The sequence below is a fragment of the Lipomyces arxii genome (genome assembly GCF_038497795.1).
Source record: "Lipomyces arxii strain Phaff 12-163 unplaced genomic scaffold V1512scaffold_9, whole genome shotgun sequence".
Classification (NCBI taxonomy): Eukaryota; Fungi; Ascomycota; class Lipomycetes; order Lipomycetales; family Lipomycetaceae; genus Lipomyces; species Lipomyces arxii.
The window spans coordinates 91,138-110,673 of NW_027117708.1; the positions used below are offsets into that span (position 1 = coordinate 91,138).

General features: G+C 44.0%; 10 protein-coding genes across 10 annotated transcripts; 5 read left to right on the forward strand and 5 right to left on the reverse strand.

Annotated features, from left to right (window-relative positions):
* Positions 1-128: 128 nt before the first annotated feature.
* Positions 129-5,851, forward strand: V1512DRAFT_263470 (sister chromatid cohesion C-terminus-domain-containing protein). The gene is made up of 9 exons (XM_066916502.1): positions 129-431; positions 483-678; positions 726-856; positions 908-2,604; positions 2,650-3,014; positions 3,060-4,068; positions 4,115-4,695; positions 4,745-4,880; positions 4,931-5,851. Exons 1-9 carry the CDS (start codon positions 317-319, stop codon positions 5,744-5,746), a joined length of 5,046 nt encoding a protein of 1,681 aa, XP_066771096.1. The 5' UTR covers positions 129-316; the 3' UTR covers positions 5,747-5,851.
* On the reverse strand, positions 5,785-6,806 carry V1512DRAFT_263474 (uncharacterized protein). Its single transcript, XM_066916503.1, has 2 exons — positions 6,402-6,806; positions 5,785-6,347 (listed from the first exon to the last, which is right to left on the reverse strand). Exons 1-2 carry the CDS (start codon positions 6,663-6,665, stop codon positions 5,886-5,888), a joined length of 726 nt encoding a protein of 241 aa, XP_066771097.1. The 5' UTR covers positions 6,666-6,806; the 3' UTR covers positions 5,785-5,885.
* A 388-nt stretch (positions 6,807-7,194) lies between these two features.
* On the forward strand, positions 7,195-8,776 carry V1512DRAFT_271371 (pyridoxal phosphate-dependent transferase; the record flags this gene model as incomplete). The annotated part of the gene is made up of 3 exons (XM_066917640.1): positions 7,195-8,314; positions 8,364-8,658; positions 8,707-8,776. The coding sequence occupies 3 exons, from the start codon at positions 7,195-7,197 to the stop codon at positions 8,774-8,776; spliced, it is 1,485 nt and encodes a 494-aa protein (XP_066771098.1).
* Positions 8,777-9,471: 695 nt separating this feature from the next.
* On the forward strand, positions 9,472-11,805 carry V1512DRAFT_253519 (PAS domain-containing protein; the record flags this gene model as incomplete). Its single annotated transcript, XM_066914746.1, has 3 exons — positions 9,472-10,492; positions 10,538-10,591; positions 10,637-11,805. 3 exons carry the CDS (start codon positions 9,472-9,474, stop codon positions 11,803-11,805), a joined length of 2,244 nt encoding a protein of 747 aa, XP_066771099.1.
* A 297-nt stretch (positions 11,806-12,102) lies between these two features.
* V1512DRAFT_248030 (ZPR1 zinc-finger domain-containing protein) lies at positions 12,103-13,509 on the forward strand (the record flags this gene model as incomplete). The annotated part of the gene is made up of 2 exons (XM_066914519.1): positions 12,103-13,092; positions 13,141-13,509. The coding sequence occupies 2 exons, from the start codon at positions 12,103-12,105 to the stop codon at positions 13,507-13,509; spliced, it is 1,359 nt and encodes a 452-aa protein (XP_066771100.1).
* Positions 13,510-13,531: 22 nt separating this feature from the next.
* V1512DRAFT_263483 (chorismate mutase) lies at positions 13,532-14,552 on the reverse strand. The gene is made up of 3 exons (XM_066916504.1): positions 14,233-14,552; positions 13,909-14,172; positions 13,532-13,861 (listed from the first exon to the last, which is right to left on the reverse strand). Exons 1-3 carry the CDS (start codon positions 14,438-14,440, stop codon positions 13,563-13,565), a joined length of 771 nt encoding a protein of 256 aa, XP_066771101.1. The 5' UTR covers positions 14,441-14,552; the 3' UTR covers positions 13,532-13,562.
* Positions 14,553-14,649: 97 nt separating this feature from the next.
* On the forward strand, positions 14,650-16,349 carry V1512DRAFT_263484 (lariat debranching enzyme, C-terminal domain-containing protein). The gene is made up of 3 exons (XM_066916505.1): positions 14,650-14,858; positions 14,910-16,068; positions 16,113-16,349. Exons 1-3 carry the CDS (start codon positions 14,679-14,681, stop codon positions 16,244-16,246), a joined length of 1,473 nt encoding a protein of 490 aa, XP_066771102.1. The 5' UTR covers positions 14,650-14,678; the 3' UTR covers positions 16,247-16,349.
* V1512DRAFT_167599 (uncharacterized protein) lies at positions 16,072-17,217 on the reverse strand. The gene has a single exon (XM_066913099.1). The coding sequence runs from the start codon at positions 17,149-17,151 to the stop codon at positions 16,456-16,458; it is 696 nt and encodes a 231-aa protein (XP_066771103.1). The 5' UTR covers positions 17,152-17,217; the 3' UTR covers positions 16,072-16,455.
* A 251-nt stretch (positions 17,218-17,468) lies between these two features.
* On the reverse strand, positions 17,469-18,158 carry V1512DRAFT_253524 (uncharacterized protein; the record flags this gene model as incomplete). Its single annotated transcript, XM_066914747.1, has 1 exon — positions 17,469-18,158. One exon carries the CDS (start codon positions 18,156-18,158, stop codon positions 17,469-17,471), a length of 690 nt encoding a protein of 229 aa, XP_066771104.1.
* A 615-nt stretch (positions 18,159-18,773) lies between these two features.
* V1512DRAFT_263489 (60S ribosomal protein uL24) lies at positions 18,774-19,406 on the reverse strand. The gene is made up of 2 exons (XM_066916506.1): positions 19,324-19,406; positions 18,774-19,244 (listed from the first exon to the last, which is right to left on the reverse strand). Exons 1-2 carry the CDS (start codon positions 19,337-19,339, stop codon positions 18,883-18,885), a joined length of 378 nt encoding a protein of 125 aa, XP_066771105.1. The 5' UTR covers positions 19,340-19,406; the 3' UTR covers positions 18,774-18,882.
* Between the last annotated feature and the right edge of the window lie 130 nt (positions 19,407-19,536).

The following is a 19,536-nucleotide window of genomic DNA, read 5'->3' on the forward strand; positions in this document are numbered from 1 at the left end:
AGCTTTTTGGCACAGCCGACTCTCCACAGCAAAGTATATATACTCTATATACAAAACCCTCAGAAAAGTCTACGTCGGACACGTCCACACGCGCGCTAGGGCATCGCTTCTCTCGCACACACTTCTCACGCGTTTCTATGATACCACGACACTAAGTTGTTCGGTACTCACGATCTCGACCAGATCGGCAGCTAAATCTGAATGCGAAGCGCAGTTTAATGCAGACTTGACACAACTCGCAAACAACTTCACTTTATTTAAATGGCATCGAAATTCCGTCCCCTGAAAACTTCAATTTAGCAAAAGCCGACGTTTAATGACAATGCAGTCTGACAGTACCAGTATGGGATCTGGCTCCATAGCGCCACCAATGAATTTAAACAGTACAATGCAGTACACTGCTCTGACGTCAATTACTCCGGTGTCGTCTGGTATGATTGTCGGTCCAATTTTAAATTGTCCCGAAAGTTAAATAGTAGTAGCAGCAGCAATAGCCAGAATCCCAAATATAACGCAGCAGACTGACATATTTCAATTATCCGAGCAGCAGACTATACAATCTAGACAGACTTATGATCTTCTCAATACTCTCCCACAAAACGAACAGCATGCTGCGTTCATACAGAGCCATATTCAGAGTCTACAAAACTACCTTACTACGTCTGATTTTCAGAAGCTGTATGTGTATGACGTCTTTACTATTGACTTAGATTAATAGCTGGTAGGAAATTTCAAATACCTGCAGTCTATGCTTCGTTGCCCTCTACAAATGGACCAATAACTAGAAACGTTCAGGCGTTTGGGCTAAGTAATTTCCCAGAACAGGTTTTGCTGAATGCTGATGTTCCCTTCGAGTGTATGTATTTTCTTATTTGATTAAACAAATCTCATCTTAAAGACTCTGTAGCGACCGACCCTCCGACGAACGGACCGCAGTTCAATATAGCACAGATTCCATTACCTGATTTGTTTAGAACGTTACACAACGCGCCTTTGTTTCTTCCATTACCAGTATCTCATCAAAGCACTCCAGCGCCGACGCAGAATAATGAAGACAAAAGTGAGCATGCTGCACTTACCGAGCATATATCAGCTTCATTACCACCTTTAACAACGCAAGATGCCACAATTTTTCCCCAACTCCTACAGCCTATCGAAGCGAGCGGTAGTTTAGTGCTACCAGAGACTTCTAGTCTCACGGTTTCTGACTTGTCGTTTGCCAAAGATGCTACCACAGTTACAGAGCCATCACCAATCCCGCGGCAAAGGTCTCCGAAAAAGCGAAAATCGCCCACAGCGCAATCACCATCGCCGTCAAAGATAGTAAAGATCAAAATCAAGCGCGTTGATCAGTCAGAACAGAAAAATAAGGCAATTGTAGATGACCTGCAGAACCTGATAGACAGTGTTTTCGATGCCGACGATGATGTTGAAAAAGATACTTCAGGTGTCAACGGCCGGTTTTCGTCGTTGTGGGTTGTAGGAAGCTCCGAATCTGAGCCTTTGCTTGCAAACGATTGTCAGATTCGACTAGAAGGCACCATCCACCGTGTGATCCATAGCTCTGTATACAGCTCCATCGCAGTCGACGATGTTCTACGGCTGCAACGAATATGTATCAGATCAGTTCGACATGCCGTTACGATCTCATGGAAAGGCTTAGACGGGTTAGCAAACCATGACAGCGACAACGTGTTTTCTGACATCTCGGCCGCAGATAACGCACTCAAGGCATGCAAGACACTAATCAGAACCATGCTAGGCTCACGAGACGACAACCGAATATGCTCAGAAGACATTATGAAGGAAATTGCAGATTTCATTAGCAACTTGATAGAAAGCTTACTAGTACCATTGATTTCACCGATCACTGTCATGAACTCCATTATGCAGTACAAGAAGCTGATTGTTGGGTTACTGCAGGAAACTGCAAGAACATTGACTTTATTGTACAAGCTACTGCTGATTCAAGATCTAAGCGAGACAGTTATCACTCGACTTGAGTTTATTTCCATTAGCATCATTTTTGTGGAGAACGCAACGAAAGAACGGGAGTCATTTTTGGGAATTGCTAATGTTGAAGGTCTACGAGTAGCTACGGTCGATATTCTTGCTCATATCTTCTCTGCATATCGTGATCAGCGTACGTTCATTCTTAGTGAAATTCTCAGCAGTTTGGAGAAACTCCCGATTCAGCGACTGTCAGCTCGCCAGTACCGACTCATTGGTGGTGGAAACATTCAGCTTGTGACTGCACTTATATTACGTCTGATTCAGACCGCGGGATCGTTAGACTTACGGACTTTGAGACAGAGCACGGTGGAGAATTTTTCGATGGACGTTATGAAAACCGACAATCAGGTGCTGGAAGCCAAGTCCCGTGAAGAGCTTGTTTCGATGTGCCAAAAGTGCAATGCCGAAGCGTTCAAGAGCGCAACTGACGTGGTTAACTTCTTAGTAGACAGAGCGATGAAGTCGACAAAGTCTGGAGATGCGCCGTATCGTGTTTTACTTGACTTGTTTACGGAAGACTTTATCACTGTGCTGGAACTACCAGAATGGCCTGGCGCAGAGATGCTGCTTAGATGTCTTGCAATGCAGATGGTATGTTGAAAGATTTCTGTGCTTACCCAAAACTGACTAAACGAGATTGGCTGTATTGGCGATTCGTATAGTGCCCAGGTCAACTCAATGGCTCTTGACATTCTCGGCGCGATTGGATCCAAGTTACAGGATTGGCGAATACGTTTTCCTGGAGCGATAGAGCTATCAGCATCGTCTAGCAAAAATGAATTTGAAGAAGTTGACGTGCTGGCAATGGCCGTGTTGCTGTATTTATACAAGTCGAGCCAGGTGGACATGACCGCCAAAAGCTCATACGGTTACTTTTTTGCCGCGTGGACGGTGACTGTCTCTACGTTTGCAGAATCAGAGACCAGTGCAGCCTCTGTTTCGAATACAGTACACAGACTGGCTGTTGCGGCAAATGATGACACTTGGGCGTCAAAGGAAGAGTAAGTTGCGTTACTACAGGTTCGCGTTCTGTGCTAATAGACCAGCTTTGCGGAGGAAACGAATCAGAGTGCAAAGCACAAGAACGCACGAGTGTTGGTCCAGATGCCGCTGTACAAGCTTTATGACCGGATATTGAGCGAGATTTCGCGATCTTTAGATAGTCCTCGAATTGTGTCCAGAACTAAAGCGCTTCGGGTACTTGCGATTTTGTTGGCCAAAGATCCGTCCATTATGTCAAACACAAACGTCATGGCGGCGCTCTCGTCTAGATTGCGGGATCAATCTGCTCAAGTTCGTGATGCAGCAGTGGATGTTGTCGGGAAATATGTCTTGTTTAAGCCGGAGGTCACCAAGAGTTATTATATGCTTATTTGTGATCGGGCTGGTGACACCGGTACCGGAGTTCGGCGTCGTGTGCTTAAGCTGCTCAAAGACGTATTTCTTGCGACGTCGGACATAGAGATTAAGCTTGAAATTGCGGACCGGCTGCTGAGACGCCTTGAAGATGTTGATCCCGGTGTTCTGGCTGTTGCGAAGAAGACGCTTGAAGAACTCTGGTTCGGACCGACTGATAGCAGTCTAGAGACGGATGAGTTTGCTATGAAGTCTGAGATTGAGTCACGACTTGCTATATTACTGCAGACACGAGAGAAAAGCGATAAGACTGCGCGGTTAATTCAAGTGTTGGCACAAGGTGTCTTTGAGGCAGATGACAAGTCGGCTGCGGCTGTTGAGCAAGCTAACATTGTGGCAAAAGCAATGGTCAACAGCCTTTTTGAGACGGTGGTGGACTGGAATGACTCGAAACAGGTTTCGCAGAGGACGTACTTTGGGTTGTTGTCGACTTTTGCCATAGCAAACAAGTCGCTGTTCGAGGCCGATCAATTGGTGATATTACAGACTTATTTGCAAGATACCAAGGAAGATGCGTCAACGTATTACGTGCTTGTGATCTTTCGACAAATTTTGCCTTTTACTGGTACGCTGCGAACAAAGATGCTAGTAGAGGTACAGCAAACGTTGCTTACCAGATTGAGTAGATTCAATCTTCGTGTATGTAATTGGTAGTAATGTTGTTGCTTAGATTGACGTTGTTTAGGAACTTTCGGAAGCGGTGCCGTGCTTATGGGATACAAGTGTCATGCTAAAAGATACTCGAAGACTGGCCACCACCGCGGTGTCCTGTTTGAATGTCATTGCGCAGTACAAAGTGCAGGCTAAAGAAGGTAAGCTTGCGACTGCTGACATGAAGCTGATGCGTCTGTTGCATCTGCTTGGCCACATCGGCCGGTACTGCAATCTGGAGGAGCATGTTAGCATGTTTAGGACCGTGAATGCGATTCATGGCAGAAACGTGACCGAGATGCTGGTGTTGACGATGCAGATGTTTGCGCAGCCGCGAGTCATTAGTACGATTCGGAGGATTGCGGTGCGAAATCTCGGGATGATTTGCATTTCACATCCGCAAATTTTCATGGCGACGACCGTGATGGACGTTTTTGATACCGCGTTGACAAAAGGTGATCGCGAGATACGGGAGACCGTGGTGCAGCTTTTTAGCGAGTTTTTGACGTACGAGCAAGATCGTGCTGATAGGGCGGTTAAGCAGCGTGGCGGTGCTGATATAGAAGTCGATGTGCAGGTGCTTAAAGGTGAAAGCGCAAATAATGCCAACGACAGGTAGTGTTTATAGGGTAGGTACAGTAGCGCTTGTGCTAACAAGATTCAGTGTGTGCGCTTCCTTGGTTCAGCGATATCTTGACAGTATTCTTGAGATCACGCTTGCATCCGAAGACGGATATGCATTGTCGGCGGTGTTGCTCCTCGAGAAGGTTGTCCGCCAAGGATATCCCAACCCCCGAAATGTTGGTTTTAGTTGATGTATGAAAAATTGTTGATGCTAACGAGCAAATAGTGTGTTCCGACGTTGATTGCGCTTGAAATATCAGCTCATCCAGCAATTAGAGCGCTTGCATATGACCTGCATCAAAAGCTGCACGAGAAGCACGAATCACTGATTGAAGGCTGTTACATTGAAGGTGTGCGAAAGTCGGTCAAGTTTGAGCGCGCGATGGAAGATTTACAGCCAGATAGACCGGTGTCGGACCAGGGCATGGTGCCGTTGTATTCTGTCATTAAGTCTAGTCGAGTGGCACGAAAACGGTTTCTGTCTGGACTGACCAAGGCTATGGACTTTAACCTGTCCAAGTTACTGGGCAATCCGATTACGGCTGCAATCGAACATCTCAAATTTGTCGGCTATATCGCTCGCAATTTGCCATGTGTTGAACTCTCGACTTCGGAAGAGCCGCTTACGGTTGTGTTCGGATTGGACCAGATCATGGCTAGTACTGGCATGTCGGCGCTTTACACGATTACAGAGAGTATGGAGTCTGCCGACGTTCCGGCGGTTGACAGCTCTGACCACGGGTCATCGCATCGCGAGCTGGCAAATCTTGCCGCGTGCTGTGCAATTCTGTTTACAATTTGGGAGCTTAGACAGCACCTTCGACGGCTGTACAGTTTGTCTGAACAGGATTGTCGCAGTTACCAATCTTCCAAGTCGATCAAAGACTTGAAATCTATTTCAAAGTCAAGCGGGATCGATGAGCATTTGCGGCTTCAACCTTTTTGTTTGCAGGACTCGTTTGATGATGAAGCGCAGGCCCTCACGATCTTGGACCAGACCAAAGTGATTTTGGCGGCTGCGGAACCTGTGACGAATGTTTAAAAATTTTCAGTTTTGCTTTGGGAGGCGTTTTGCTATGGTTTTTGCTTGTGTAATATATATTAATAGGGAAGCTATAAAATTTATTGTACAAATACAGGTTCATATCATCTTCGGTTGTAAGTGTAAATGAGAGTAGGGGCTAGTCCAGCGCCGGCGCGAGAGCTACCAAGGAGAAGGACATGTAAGACGAAGTGCGAGTAGCTTGTGCTTCGCGGTCCATAAACTGTTTTACAAAGACAGTTGCAGCTGGCGAGAGGACGTCATCGTCTGGACCAAGTGTGGTGAGTTCGATCGGACCTAGTCTGCGACCATCCATTTCATAGAGTTTGCCGGAATCGGACTTGACGAAGGCAATAAAGTGTAGATTGATATCTTCTGAAGCATCAGGTGCTGCTGTATCTCCGTCTTGGGCGACGGCTGCGTGTGCTGTCTCGAGTGACCGTGAGTTTTCAATATAAGTTACTCTTTCTTTGGTAGAGAGTGCAGGCAGGTCATTGTGAAAAGTGTCAAGAAGTGAGCCTTTAAGAACGTGATTGAAAGCAGGTCCATTTAAAGTAGAATGTAGTAAAGCGTATGTACCACACGCGTTGCTGATGGTTTGCTGAGAAGACAGATGTTAGCAGAGAATCATGATCCCACGCAATCAAACGCTTACTTTTAGCCAAATCACATCGTCGTCCAAAGCAGCTTCATACGGCGACCGGTCCTTGTCTTGCTCCTGTCTGTATTTTTCATATGATTCTGAGATTGGAAACACAAGCATTAAAGCCAATGCCGGCCGAGGAATGAATGACAGCAGATCCGGATCATCAAGCGAATACACATCGTGAAACGCAAGATCCGGATCTAGACCGATAGACGTACCTAGCCTTGTCAAGACTTCTGGATTCGATTCTAACGGCACGAAAGCGTTCACCATGAGTCAAGTGCGGTATGCGATTACTACTGTTGAATTAGTGGAGGCAATTCAGTCAGCCAGAAGATATTATTGAGGCAACGTAAGACACGAACGAAGATACGAATCAATGCTGACTTTGAAATTGGTAGTTTTTATTTCTACTAGACTGACTTACATTAAGCTCATAATTCTACGAGTCCGCCCTAATTTACATAAAAGTCAACATTCGAACTGCTTATCGTAATCGCATACATAATAAATCTGACATGCTCGGCAAATTTGAAATGACAGACATTATTAAACTCTATCTGAATTTGCCTGGAATGATCTGCAAGACTTTCTAAAACTTTCAGTTTAAATTTCCAGTAAGATTTGGCCTTTGTTAAGCCGGACATTCATTTCATTGTTCCAAATGTTCAAGTTCACATTTACATAGCATACCCTAAACTCACAATTATATTATCAATTATTAACACTAAACCCTTATTTGACATGCTCAGAATTAATTCGCTAGAGTCGCAATACTTTACTTACAGCATTAAACAACGTCATGACACAGAGTCTTGAGCAGAGCTCACGCTCGCAAGAGCTTCAAGAGCTATTACAGGCTGTGTCCCAGCGTGCGGTTGCCTATGTCGCAAGTGCAGATACACCTGGAGCCCGCATAGGTGATCCAGTGCCGCCTAAACAATTATTCAAGATGCTAGGGAACAGTTTAGCACTGCCAGATAGCGGAGAGGGGCAGCAAGGGTTTCTAAGAGTGATGGATGAAATTTTAAAGCATTCTATAGTGACGTGGCATTCAGGGTTTATGGACAAATTGTATGTGTCGACTAATCCGGTGGGAGTAGCATCTGATATATTGCTTTCGATTCTGAACACCAATTCATACATTTACAGCGTTGCACCTGTCTTGACATTGATCGAAAAGCAAACTTCGCATGAATATGCTGAATTGTTTGGGTTCAACAACCCGTTGTCTGGCGGGATAACGCTTCCTGGCGGTTCTGCATCTAACACACATAGCATGATAGTCGCACGTACAATTTTATATCCCGACACTAAAGTCAATGGCAATGGAAACTATAAGTTTGTTATCTTTACCAGTCGGCATGGGCATTATAGTGTGGAGAAGGCGGCAATATCTCTTGGATTAGGAAGCGAAGCAGTTTGGGCAATTCCAGTCGACAAAGATGAGAGAATGCGGGTGGATATTCTAGAAGAGAAAATTATAGAAGCGAAAGAACAAGGCAGGACACCGCTGTACATTAATGCCACGGCTGGAACGACAGTGTATGGTTCGTATGATCCGTTTGAGGAGATTTCTGTGGTTGCCAAGAAGTATGGACTTTGGCTACATGTTGATGGCTCATGGGGAGGTAATGTGGCTTTTTCAGACAAGTTGCGGTATAAACTGAAGGGCGTCGAGCTTGCAGACAGTTTGACAGTCAATCCGCACAAGATGCTCGGTGTTCCGTTAACTTGTTCTTTTTTGCTTGCTCCAGATCACCGCGTTTTCCAAACAGCATCTTCTTTGCGTGCTCCATATCTATACCACAATGGCACCATCGATGGCGAAAATTATGACATGGGCGATGCTACGATGGGCTGTGGCCGCCGGGCTGATTCGCTCAAACTATTTCTTGGCTGGAAATGGTATGGCAAAGAAGGTGCAGTACTCTGAATTGTGACACGAATGAAGGTTGCTGATGATTGCAGGTTATGCGAAACGAATTGAGCAAGCTTTTGAAGTTACTCAGCATCTGGTTAACTTAATTGCTAAGCGGCCTAAATTTCATCTCGTGTCATCCAATCCTCCGCCATGTTTGCAGACATGTTTCTATTATTCACCACGAGGCGGATTTACCGAGAAGGATTCAGAGTACAATACCAAAGTGACCCGGACTGTTGCGTACGAGCTTCAAGCTCGTGGTCGATTTCTGGTTGATTATGCGCCCCCAGCTGGAGGTGGGGGAGCTGGCGAATTTTTCCGTGCTGTTGTCAATGCCCCAACGTAAGCAATATGAACGTTTATGTCAATATTCAACTAATATTGGAGTAGAACCACCAAAGCGACAGTAGAGGAATTAGTTGCAACCATTGAGGAGATTGGCGTTGACATGGGATTGTAGATTTGAGACGTAACAAGTGAAAATTTCGCGAATTCGCCAAAGTTTAGTTTTACACGGAAGTTTCCGATATAAAATTCGGCGTGGAGCAAAACGAATCGAGAAACGCTAATAGTGCTAGTTTTGACAAGTGTCGGGCACTTATCAATCGGGAGATCTACAGATTGTTTGTCGAAAGCTTTGATCGGTCCAATCACTATTGATCTGGGTTTTAGCAGCCAATTTGATAAACATTTATATTGCATTTTTTTACAGTAATAATACAGGAACTGCTTTTATTTGTCTTTGTTGTACGTTATATGAAAATTTATCATACCAAATATGGTCGATACAGCTTGCAAACGACAGTTGAGACGAGTTATGCAAGAAATGCTATATTTGGTATGCCCTAACCCAATGGATTCTTGATCGCTAGCTTTATATTTTGACTATACAAATGATGAAAATTTAACATAAATTGATTATCCCAGCCGACGAGATTAATTTAGTTTGTAAATAAGATGAGTAGTATATTATATATTAAGTAATAAAGTGTATTATAGCATCATATAACACTGTAGAAAGTGAGAATATGGATCAGTTAATATAAACTCTGGCGTTTGCGATCGCCGCTCAACGCGCATCGAGACTGAAATCGTGAAGAAAAAAGGTTTCCCGAGGCTCGCAGCGCGTGTTTGACAGTGCATAATTGAGCGGTAATGGCGTCGTCGTATAATCAGGATCGTGACCAGTCACATCCTGGTAACCAACAGCAGCAACAGCCAAACTATGCCTTGGCCTCGCTATCGCCGTTAGTTTACCTCCATCCATCGACTGGATCTACTCAACCAACGCCGTTCTCGGATCATCCCGTTGAAAACACTAGCATATCGACTACATCGACTGATTCCGCTGCCTCAATCTCTGCCAGCTTAGACGCTTCTTCTACAGTCGCACCATCTGATCCCTCCTTGCTATATCTCTCATCTGAACCAGCCATATATCATCCATACTTGGCACCTGATACTGCGCCTGACTTGTATCAGCATTTATATATAGGTGATCCTACTTATCTGCAAGATCAGCCTACCTCTCAATCTCATTTGATTGACCATAATTCTGCATCGCCCTCTGTGAGTGTGCCGCCGAGTTCGTCTCAGCTGGAAGAAAATTCTACTCTAGGAGCATACAGTCGAATTGCAACCGCTGCCGGTGCCGCTTCTTCTGCTGCTTTAAGTCGACAACTACAGCCGAATATGAATTCTCCTCTAATCGACACAGAGTCAGAGGTTGATTCCTCTTCGCAGTTGGCGGGAATATACTCCTCAAGCGGATTTGATATAATCACTTTGCTGGCCAAAGTCATAAATAGACCTTCCCCGCAAATTAACATAGGTCCTGTCGATCTCTCTTGCTCGTTTGTGGTTTGTGACGCGCAGAAAGTTGACATGCCAATTGTTTATTGCTCAAAAAATTTCGAAAACCTCACAGGTTATACACAGACCGAGATTGTTGGGCGAAATTGCCGTTTTTTGCAGGCACCAGATGGCGAAGTTAGTCAAAATGAGTTTAGAAAGTTCACGGACAACAACACGGTTCGAAAAATCAAAGATGCTATCTTGAGAGGGCAAGAAACTCAAGCTCCTTTGCTAAACTACAGAAAGGGCGGTCATCCGTTTGTAAATATGCTCACAATTGTTCCTGTCACTTGGGAGAGCTCCAACATTGCATACTTCATTGGTGAGTGTTTTGAGAAAACGAGATTTTATTTTTCTAACATCCCAGGCTTTCAAATTGATTTAGGTGAGCAGCCACAAGCCATTCTTAATTCTTCAAAGCGTAAGATTGCTGTAAGTTATCATTACAGTGTTACTGACTAAACAGTTGGCTCTTATGATATGAACTACCGTCGAGCTATCCGCATTTCGACTCCGATTGAGGCTCGACCTCAATCTGAAAGTGTGCTCGATAGCATCGAGTCCGCATCGCAGATTGTACCCAACTCGGAACCGACTCTACCTTGGAATCAAGGGGCGGTCGAGGTTCTAGGCGCATTAGGGATCGGTGATCCTGAAGTCACAGACAAATTGTTGAGCAAAGCAATGCTTATTAACTCAGAAGATCTGGTTTATGTGGTCACTCTACGCGGTGTCATCAGTTTTTGCTCACCTTCATCAAAAGAAATTCTTGAGTATCAATCTCAAGATTTGATTGGGACGAACCTTTCTGAACTCTGCCATCCTAGTGACGTGGTCAACATGACTCGCGATCTCAAGGAAGTCGCCAACAATCCTTCGCAAGATATAAACACTGTCTTTAGAATTAGACGAAAGCATTCAGGCTATTGTTGGCTTGAGTCATATGGCCGTCTCTTCAATGAAGCCGGTAAGGCACGGAGATGTATTGTTATGATTGGTCGCGAGCGGCCAGTTTACTATCTAAACTCTTCCGCCATTATGGGCGCTTCAGATCAGAAGGGACTTGAGAATACTGACATTTGGGTCAAGCTTTCACCCACAGGAATCATTCTCTTTGCTTCGTCCAGTTGCCAACGTTTACTGGGATACAAAGCAGACGATATGTTTAGTAAGAGTATTCAGTCGTTTTCACCAGATCCTGCTGAGAGAGCTCAAATCACTCAAGCTATAGGAGCCGTCTTCAACGGCGTTTCCAGAACTGAACAGATTGAGCATTCATTTAGATCAGCGCGGGGGGAGCATCAGCCAGCGGTGACAGTAATTTACACATGCCGCCAACCAGAAGATCTGTCAATGTCACGCGAATCTACAAGGCCACACTTTGTTCTCGCCAGGATCAGAATCGGCGGAAGCAGTTTGCCACAGCCTCGCGGACGGCGGCGCTCGAGCGCCACGACTGTTCCAGTCTCGGTCAAGAAGGAGTTTGAAGGGAGCAACTTGTTTGCGGAACTGGAGACTACGAGATCGACTAGTTGGCAGTACGAACTTCGACAGATGCAGCTTGAAAACAAGAAGCTGAAGGAAGAATGTGACCGGCTGATGAGGGCACAAGGCCATGCGAAGCCTGTGAAATAAGCTTACAATATTGCAATGTAAATGATTGCTTAATGATGAGTGGGTTACGGCAAAGGATCATGGAGTTGACAATTGTATGTTTGGTACGGTTTTAATGAGCTATAAAAATAAGACATCCAAGTTGATTTTCTGTAAATTCAGTTTGATGTTGAACAGGCTCACGCGACTACCAACTAATACTTACGGTTAGGGCGTTAATAAAGTTTCGACATCTAATGAAAATTACGTAAAGAAGCAATTGGGATCATTCACACAAAACTTCTTTTCTGGTTTTCCCCCACCAAATAGAGATTAGATATGCCGCTATTACCAGAGAAAGGTGGTGAAACCGACAACTTTCAGAACATTGGGTCTACCGTTGAATCTATTGCAAATGCACCAGAGTTGACTGAGGCGGCAGATGGAGCAAACGATGACCCGCAGCCGGTGACAGAAATTGAGTCGCTGTGCATGAACTGTCACGAGAATGGTTCGACCAGACTGCTTTTGACGCGTATTCCATACTTCCGGGAAATTATTTTAATGTCGTTTGCATGCCCACACTGTGGGTTTCGGAACACAGAGATTCAGCCGGCTAGTGAGATCCAAGAAAAAGGTTCACGGTATAAGTTCGTGCTTGAGAGCAAAGAGGACTTGAACAGACAGATTGTTAAATCTGAGTCGTGTGATGCCACGTTTCCGTCGATTCAGCTTGAGATTCCGCACCAGCGCGGACAGTTGACCAACGTCGAAGGTTTGCTGTCGGAGACCGCAGACGACTTGAGACCGGATCAACCAGTGAGGAAATACACTGACCCGGAGTCGTATGAGAAGATTGAAGCGTTTTTGGGGCAGATTCAAGACATGATTGACGGCAAGTCGTTTCCGTTTGAGGTTACGATCAATGACCCGTCAGGAAACAGCTGGATTGAACTCAAGCCTGGTGAGACACACGAGAAATGGTCTAAAGACGAGTACTTCAGAACCCCAGAACAGAACGAGTCGCTTGGACTAACGAATGCAGACGCCGAGGAAGAAGCTGTTGAAGGCGCGACCACACCTGAGATTACAAATGACGAAGTGCACAGTTTCCAGGCCACATGCCCAAGTTGTTTGAGACGGTGTGACACTCATATGAAGATTGTCGATATTCCACATTTCAAAGAAGTTGTCATTATGAGTACAGTGTGCGATAATTGCGGCTACAAGAGCAACGAAGTTAAGACTGGCGGTGAAATTCCAGAGAAGGGAAAGCGAATTACACTGAAAATTGACGATCCAGAAGATATGGCTCGAGACATTTTAAAGGTATGACTGCTTGATATTACTACGCTGTAGAGCTGCTAACCACAACAGAGTGAGACATGCGCACTTACGGTTCCGGAATTAAATCTTGATCTTACCCAAGGGACTCTCGGAGGAAGGTTCACTACTGTCGAGGGCATTCTTGACGAAGTATACGATGAACTGAATAACAGAGTGTACAGTCAAGCCGGTGATTCGATGGATCCTGAGCGTATTCAGCGATTCGCTACATTTTTGTCAAACTTGAGAGACGCCATCGATGGCAAGACCAAATTTACCCTTATTCTGGAAGACCCGCTCGCAGCTAGTTACGTGCAGAATGTGTATGCGCCCGATCCAGATCCAAACATGACGATAGAGGAGTTTGAGCGGACAGAGGAGCAGAATGAAGATCTGGGATTAAATGATATGGATGTTTAGAATAGGATATACTTGGTAAGGATTTGTGAGATATGTAAATAGAAATCTATTGTCTATTCCTTGTCCAGTCTATGCAGCAGGTACTCAACCTCAACAACTTTAGTCAGTGGAATGACCCAATTTTCGTACATGGCCACGACCGCTTCGGCGTTGACTTTGTTAGTGTCTGGATTGGCAGTCATGTTTGGGTCGATGCCATATGTTTCCGCTTTCTTTTTCAGTCGAGCCAGAACTTGTTGCTCTACTACTTTATTTGTGATTGCTTCATCTAACCCAGCTGCATCTTTGGCAATTATCATCTTTGTAATCTTTTTTGTTTCCGATAAATATTTTGACTCCGCTACAAATCGTCCTAGACATGTTATTCATTCGACTACAGAATCTCGCATTTCAACGTACCAAAATGAATTCTTCGCGAAAGGGATCTAAGACATTCGACATCGCACAGTGAACTACTGCCAAAGTTCTCAGCCTGAGCACCTTCTGCACTTATTGAGGGCACGATATGGTTAACATAGAAGTCCTTAATCTTGTCGTTAACGTTAATCTTGTTCGGATGTGGATGGAGCACTGCTGGGTATGATAACGGTGGAAGAATTGGAGTTGAAAGGACTTCAGGAAAGAAAGGGACTTCGTCTGGTGACTCGTACCGACGGATCTTTGCTATAGCTCATGTCAGTTCAAAAGATGTTTTGAAATTTGTACTTGGCGGCCAAAACGTACAGTGAACAATTTCTTCCTCTCTTAAAATCCATTCCATAAAGGACCCGTCATATCCTGGAATTTCGATCCCGCCTGCCTTGTAAATTATGTCTTGTCGTGGGAATTTGGCGCGTTCTATTAGGTTAAACACGATCGTGTCCTCCATTCTGATCAATGCAGATCTGATATTTGCAAGGTCCATGACCGTTTCAGGTTTCAGAAAATCCATTTTACTGTATTTGAACTCAATTGAGCCTGTTGAACTCGCTATTGCCCTGTATTTTGTATATTTAGCAGTAATTACAGCAGTTAACAGCAACTCAAAGCCCGAAGCATAACAGCATTTAAAAACAATAAGGTTTAGTTGCTTTGTGCCTTCGAGCCAGGGATAATCTTAAATCCGGGTAACTAGTGATCTTTGTACCTTGACTTGGACCGGGGAAATCGAGTGGTAATTAAAAACTTCAATGACTGACGAGGTTGTCGAGCCGAAAATTAGCCAAGAAGAAGAAGAAGAAGCGGACAAAGAGGGCATGATTAATATTGCATTTGTGGGTTGCGGTCATGGCGAACTGAATAAGATATACAACGCAATCAAACAACTGAAGGTCAAGATTGATCTGCTAATTGTTGGCGGTGATTTTCAAGTATGAATAAGGATCCTGTTAAGGTGGCGTCTACTAATTGTTATTTAATAGGCAGTGAGAAATATGTATGATTTGAATTGCATGTCCGTTCCGCAGAAATACAGACAACTAGGCGACTTTGCGGACTACTATGCTGGGACAAAGACAGCACCCATGACGACCATTTTCATAGGCGGTAATCATGAGGCTAGTAGCTATATGCGTGAGCTTTTTTATGGGGGTTGGGCAGCTAGGAATATTTACTACATGGGTGCTGCGAATGTCATCAACTTTAAAGGGGTCCGAATAGGCGGTCTTTCAGGTATCTGGAACGAAAACCATTATCGAACCGGACATTTCGAACGGCTACCATATAGTTACTCCTCGGTTCGGTCGGCATATCATATTAGACAGTACGAAATTCAAAAGCTCTCAAACATAACGGGAAAAATTGACATTGTGCTTTCGCATGACTGGCCCGCAGGAATCGAACACTATGGAGATTTGAAAGAATTGTTGCACAAGAAAAAACATTTTGAGTCAGATGTAGAGCGCGGAGAATTGGGATCACCACCTGCAATGGCTTTATTGAAGCAGATCAGACCGAGGAATTGGCTTAGTGGACATTTGCATGTTAAATTTCCAGCTATTGTTAAGCATGACCGACAGCCTGAAGAAAAAAGTCCAGAAAGTACGCTGAAAACGCGAGCAGAAACACAAAACAGCAAAGATGAAACTATTGCTGATAATCAAAATAAGGAAGAGATTGAATTAGATATTGACACTCTGGGCGACGACACTATGTCGACTGCGCCGCCTACAACAGAAACAACGGATTATGTTGATGCTTCACAATCTGAACACTTACTGGCGTTTGATACGGGAAAGGCATTTCCCGAAACCAGATTTCTGGCAATGGATAAATGTGTACGCGGGCGACAATTTCTGCAAGTCGTTTCGATTCCAGGAAAAAAAGGCGCCAACTCTAACCAAGGATTAACATATGATCCAGAGTGGCTGGCAATTACTAAAGCAATGGCACCGTACCTGGTTATGGATGGCAGAAAATTACCGGACATCAGCAAGGAGGCTGTTGACAGGGATTTGGCCGAGGCCAAAAAGTGGGTGTACGAGAACATTTGCCAGACAGGCAAGCTTAAAATTCCATTCGACTTCAGGAAAACTGCTCCAGTTCATAAAGGAATGAAATACGAAAACTTCAAACAACAGCGTATGTATTTTACTAATGCTCATGTTCATACTAACATTGCAAAGCACAGGAGTATAAAAATAAGCAAACGCAGACATTTTGCGATTTGATTAGAATTCCAAACGCCATCTGGAGTGCAAGTGCAGTCGACCGAAGTTCTTCTTCTGAAGATGAAAAGCAACGACTCGAAATGACTTGATACATGCCAACTCGTTGTCATGCACAAGATGTATATGAACTGTAATGTAGACTGTAACATAGACCAATACTTGATTTATTGCCTTTCTAGCGTTATTCTGTAGCAATCTGTGTTCAAACGAGATTAGTCGTTTCTTGCACCTAATGCTCACGCTGAAACAGCATCTGATTATTCTAATATGAAAACCTTGCAAGTAAATGCATCGTAAATCATCCATTTTTAGCAGATTTCATCATGTCCATCAGGTTCATGGTGCGACCTTGTTTCTCAGCTTTTGCTTTAACGAGCATTTGCTGCAACGAGTTTTGTTTTCTCATCTTTTGTCTTTTCTTACTTGACGCATTTGACGATACTGGAGTAGAAGTAGGAGTGACCGCTTTTGGCGTCTGTAACTTTGGCTCAGCATTTGTTCTCAGAGGCGTAGATACGGGAATAGCCATCGGTGTTAATTCTGCCGGCACCAAAGGATAAGCTGGAATCTTGTTCACCGGTGAAAGTCGAAATCTAGTGACATGTTCACAGACGAGACAGACATAGCAGACGGTTTTTCCTGTAAACCTATTCACGAGTATCTCATCTTTCAAGATGAATTTCGGTGACTTTAGATCAAGTGCTGCAAGTCGCTGCCGTTTATCTTTCCGTTTTTTCACTACTTTGCTCGGTCTATCTCGAGGGCCATAATCATGCAAGCACACGTGAACATTGCAGCCCGGAATCCAGACAGTATTGCATGCCAAACAAGCTAAGCGCGACAACTGCTGGGTCGGCAGGCTGAAGTCAAACACTTCTGCAGTCTCAAGGAAGCGTTCATACAGGTGTGCCGAAATTGCCGGAGAAGTTTGGATTAAATCATATGCGGCACTTTGTAAGAATTTAACAGTTGCAAGGCCAGCCGAAGAAGTCATTTTGTACTGTTTTCATGCTACATTGTTTTTTGCACGACAGTTCTCTAAACCGTTACGCCCTAACCCGCAATAACGAACTGCAACCGTACAACTAGCCGTAAAAGTGCTGCTTTAACGGAAAATGATTTGAACTTATCGTTTTGCTTTCAGAGCATTTGATAATAGGGTTTGTAACAGTTGTAATTTGTATTTAATTGGTACAGCCTTCAATCAAAAATAGACACACAAATAGCAACTTGGTGTCGTGAGTGAGTTCGCTGTCATCAGGCCGGACACTAGAAGACAGAATTCTAGTTACAATAAGCATACTTTGTGTGTTACTTATTAATTTTCCGAAGATTCGGTACAAACAAAACACATTCGTTGCCTGCGGCAGTTTTGTAAGACTCCGGGAAATTCTGGGACGAGGCTTTGCCCAACTGTGCACTTGCTCCGTACTGTTCATCCTTACGCTTTTCCTTTTTGCTAACAGTAGAGAGTAACTTGCCGTCCTTGCCTTGATTTTCTTTTACCCCTGAGGAAGAGTTCGGATGGGCAGTCATTATCACAGAAAACGACAGTTCAGAATCAGAAAAAAACTCTAAGGAAGTGTCAGATCTCGAAAAAATGCCAGATTTGTATAACGTGTCTACTGTTATGTAAGTTTCAGAAGTATCAAAAGAGTATTGCTTTTGAATTTTAGAGTCATTGTCAAGTGCGCCCGAAGTCAAACTAGGGAGCTCTTCAACGGGCTCCAAAGCAATTAAATCTGCGATGAATATCTGATTTTCTCTGGCAGTAACTTCTTTGCTTTTACAAGAAGTGAAGGCAGCAGTACAATTAGGTTCAGACCAAGGGTTGTTAGTGTCAGTTACTGCAGACACTGACGTCCATATAAAGAGCGGACAGGTCGAGGAGGAATTTCTGTCAAGTAAAGGTGTGTCTTTTGAGACATCGTCAATTGGCAAGGACCAAACATATTTAGCAAAAGACAGAGTCAACGGCCGTGACTTCATTTCCTTTGGCATCAAGACAGAATTGAGATAAACTAGAGATGACTTGTTCAGTGGCCAGCTTCAAAATCCATGCCTATATGACCTAACCCGCAACAATATGATGGCTCCTCTATATAGAGTAGTTGACATAGACCATCAGAACGTCTGTGTAAATAACGCGATACGTAAATCTTAATTGATGACGAACTTGCTGGTTTTTGACTTTGCTGAAATCTAGCATGATACAGAGCATGAATTTGAAACGAATTAAGCATCTACCTCGGTACACAAGCTCCTCTGCACAAATCGAAGTATTAAGCGTTACACTCAAGGTAGACATATTGAAAAGGTTCACCTTACATTCTACATAATTAAATGTCCATTCACGTTCAAAATTCGTTCTCCATAGAAGAAAAAGAAGAGGAATTCTGCCGCAAGCGGCGCCGAAACTGAAAAAGATCAGACCGACAAAGTCAATATATGGGAATCGTTTACCACAGTGAATGGCAAGACACAGAATGCTTTACCAACATTGTCACACCTAAACAAATGTCGTCGTGCGCGTGGAGATAATTTCCCAAGAAGTCTGTGACTAACTAAAAATTATAGACGTAATCGCTATCGATTTCATCAAGTAGGGAAAAAAGTATTGGGCAAAGTTCTAGAATCAAATGATATTCCTTATGCTATAATACTTTCCGAATAAAAAGCAATTTTTTATTATAACCAGCCATTACTCTTTTTTGTAAATGTACATTTAAGCCTTAACAGCCTTTCGGGCAAGAAGAGCCTCTCTGTCCTTGTCGAGTCTCAACTTGGTGATAACAACCTTGGATGGGTGAACAGCAACGGGAACTGAAGATCCATCTGCCTTGTCCTTAGTCAACTTCTCGACCTGGATGATGTACTTAAGACGGTAGACCTGAGTAACCTTGCCCTCCTTTCCCTTGTAGGACCCCCGAACGACGGAGATCTCATCATCTTTACGAATTGGCATAGATCTAACCTTGTACTGTTCCCGCAATTCCTTGGAGAGAGGAGCAGACATAATAACACGCTTCACAGACGATGGAGCGGCGAAGTGAGCCTTGCGAGACTTGCTGCGGGACGAAGAGACATCTATATAATTAGCACCTTATCCATACAAGCACAAACAGCTTGATAAAAGAACCAAGCTTAACTCAACGGTATTACATACCTTTGGAGATCTTCATTGTGAATGTGTTTTGGCGTTGAAATGTGCTATTGCAGGAAGTTCTGCTTTGTTCAGGGCTTTCCCTTTCTGATACTCGACTGGCCCTGCGTTGTCAACGCCGCACGGTGCATAATTGAAAAAAGCAGTCACGCACCTTGTTTTTAATTGCCCTTGAGTAAGGTTCGGTACAAACCCCGCCGTAAATTACGGTAAGGG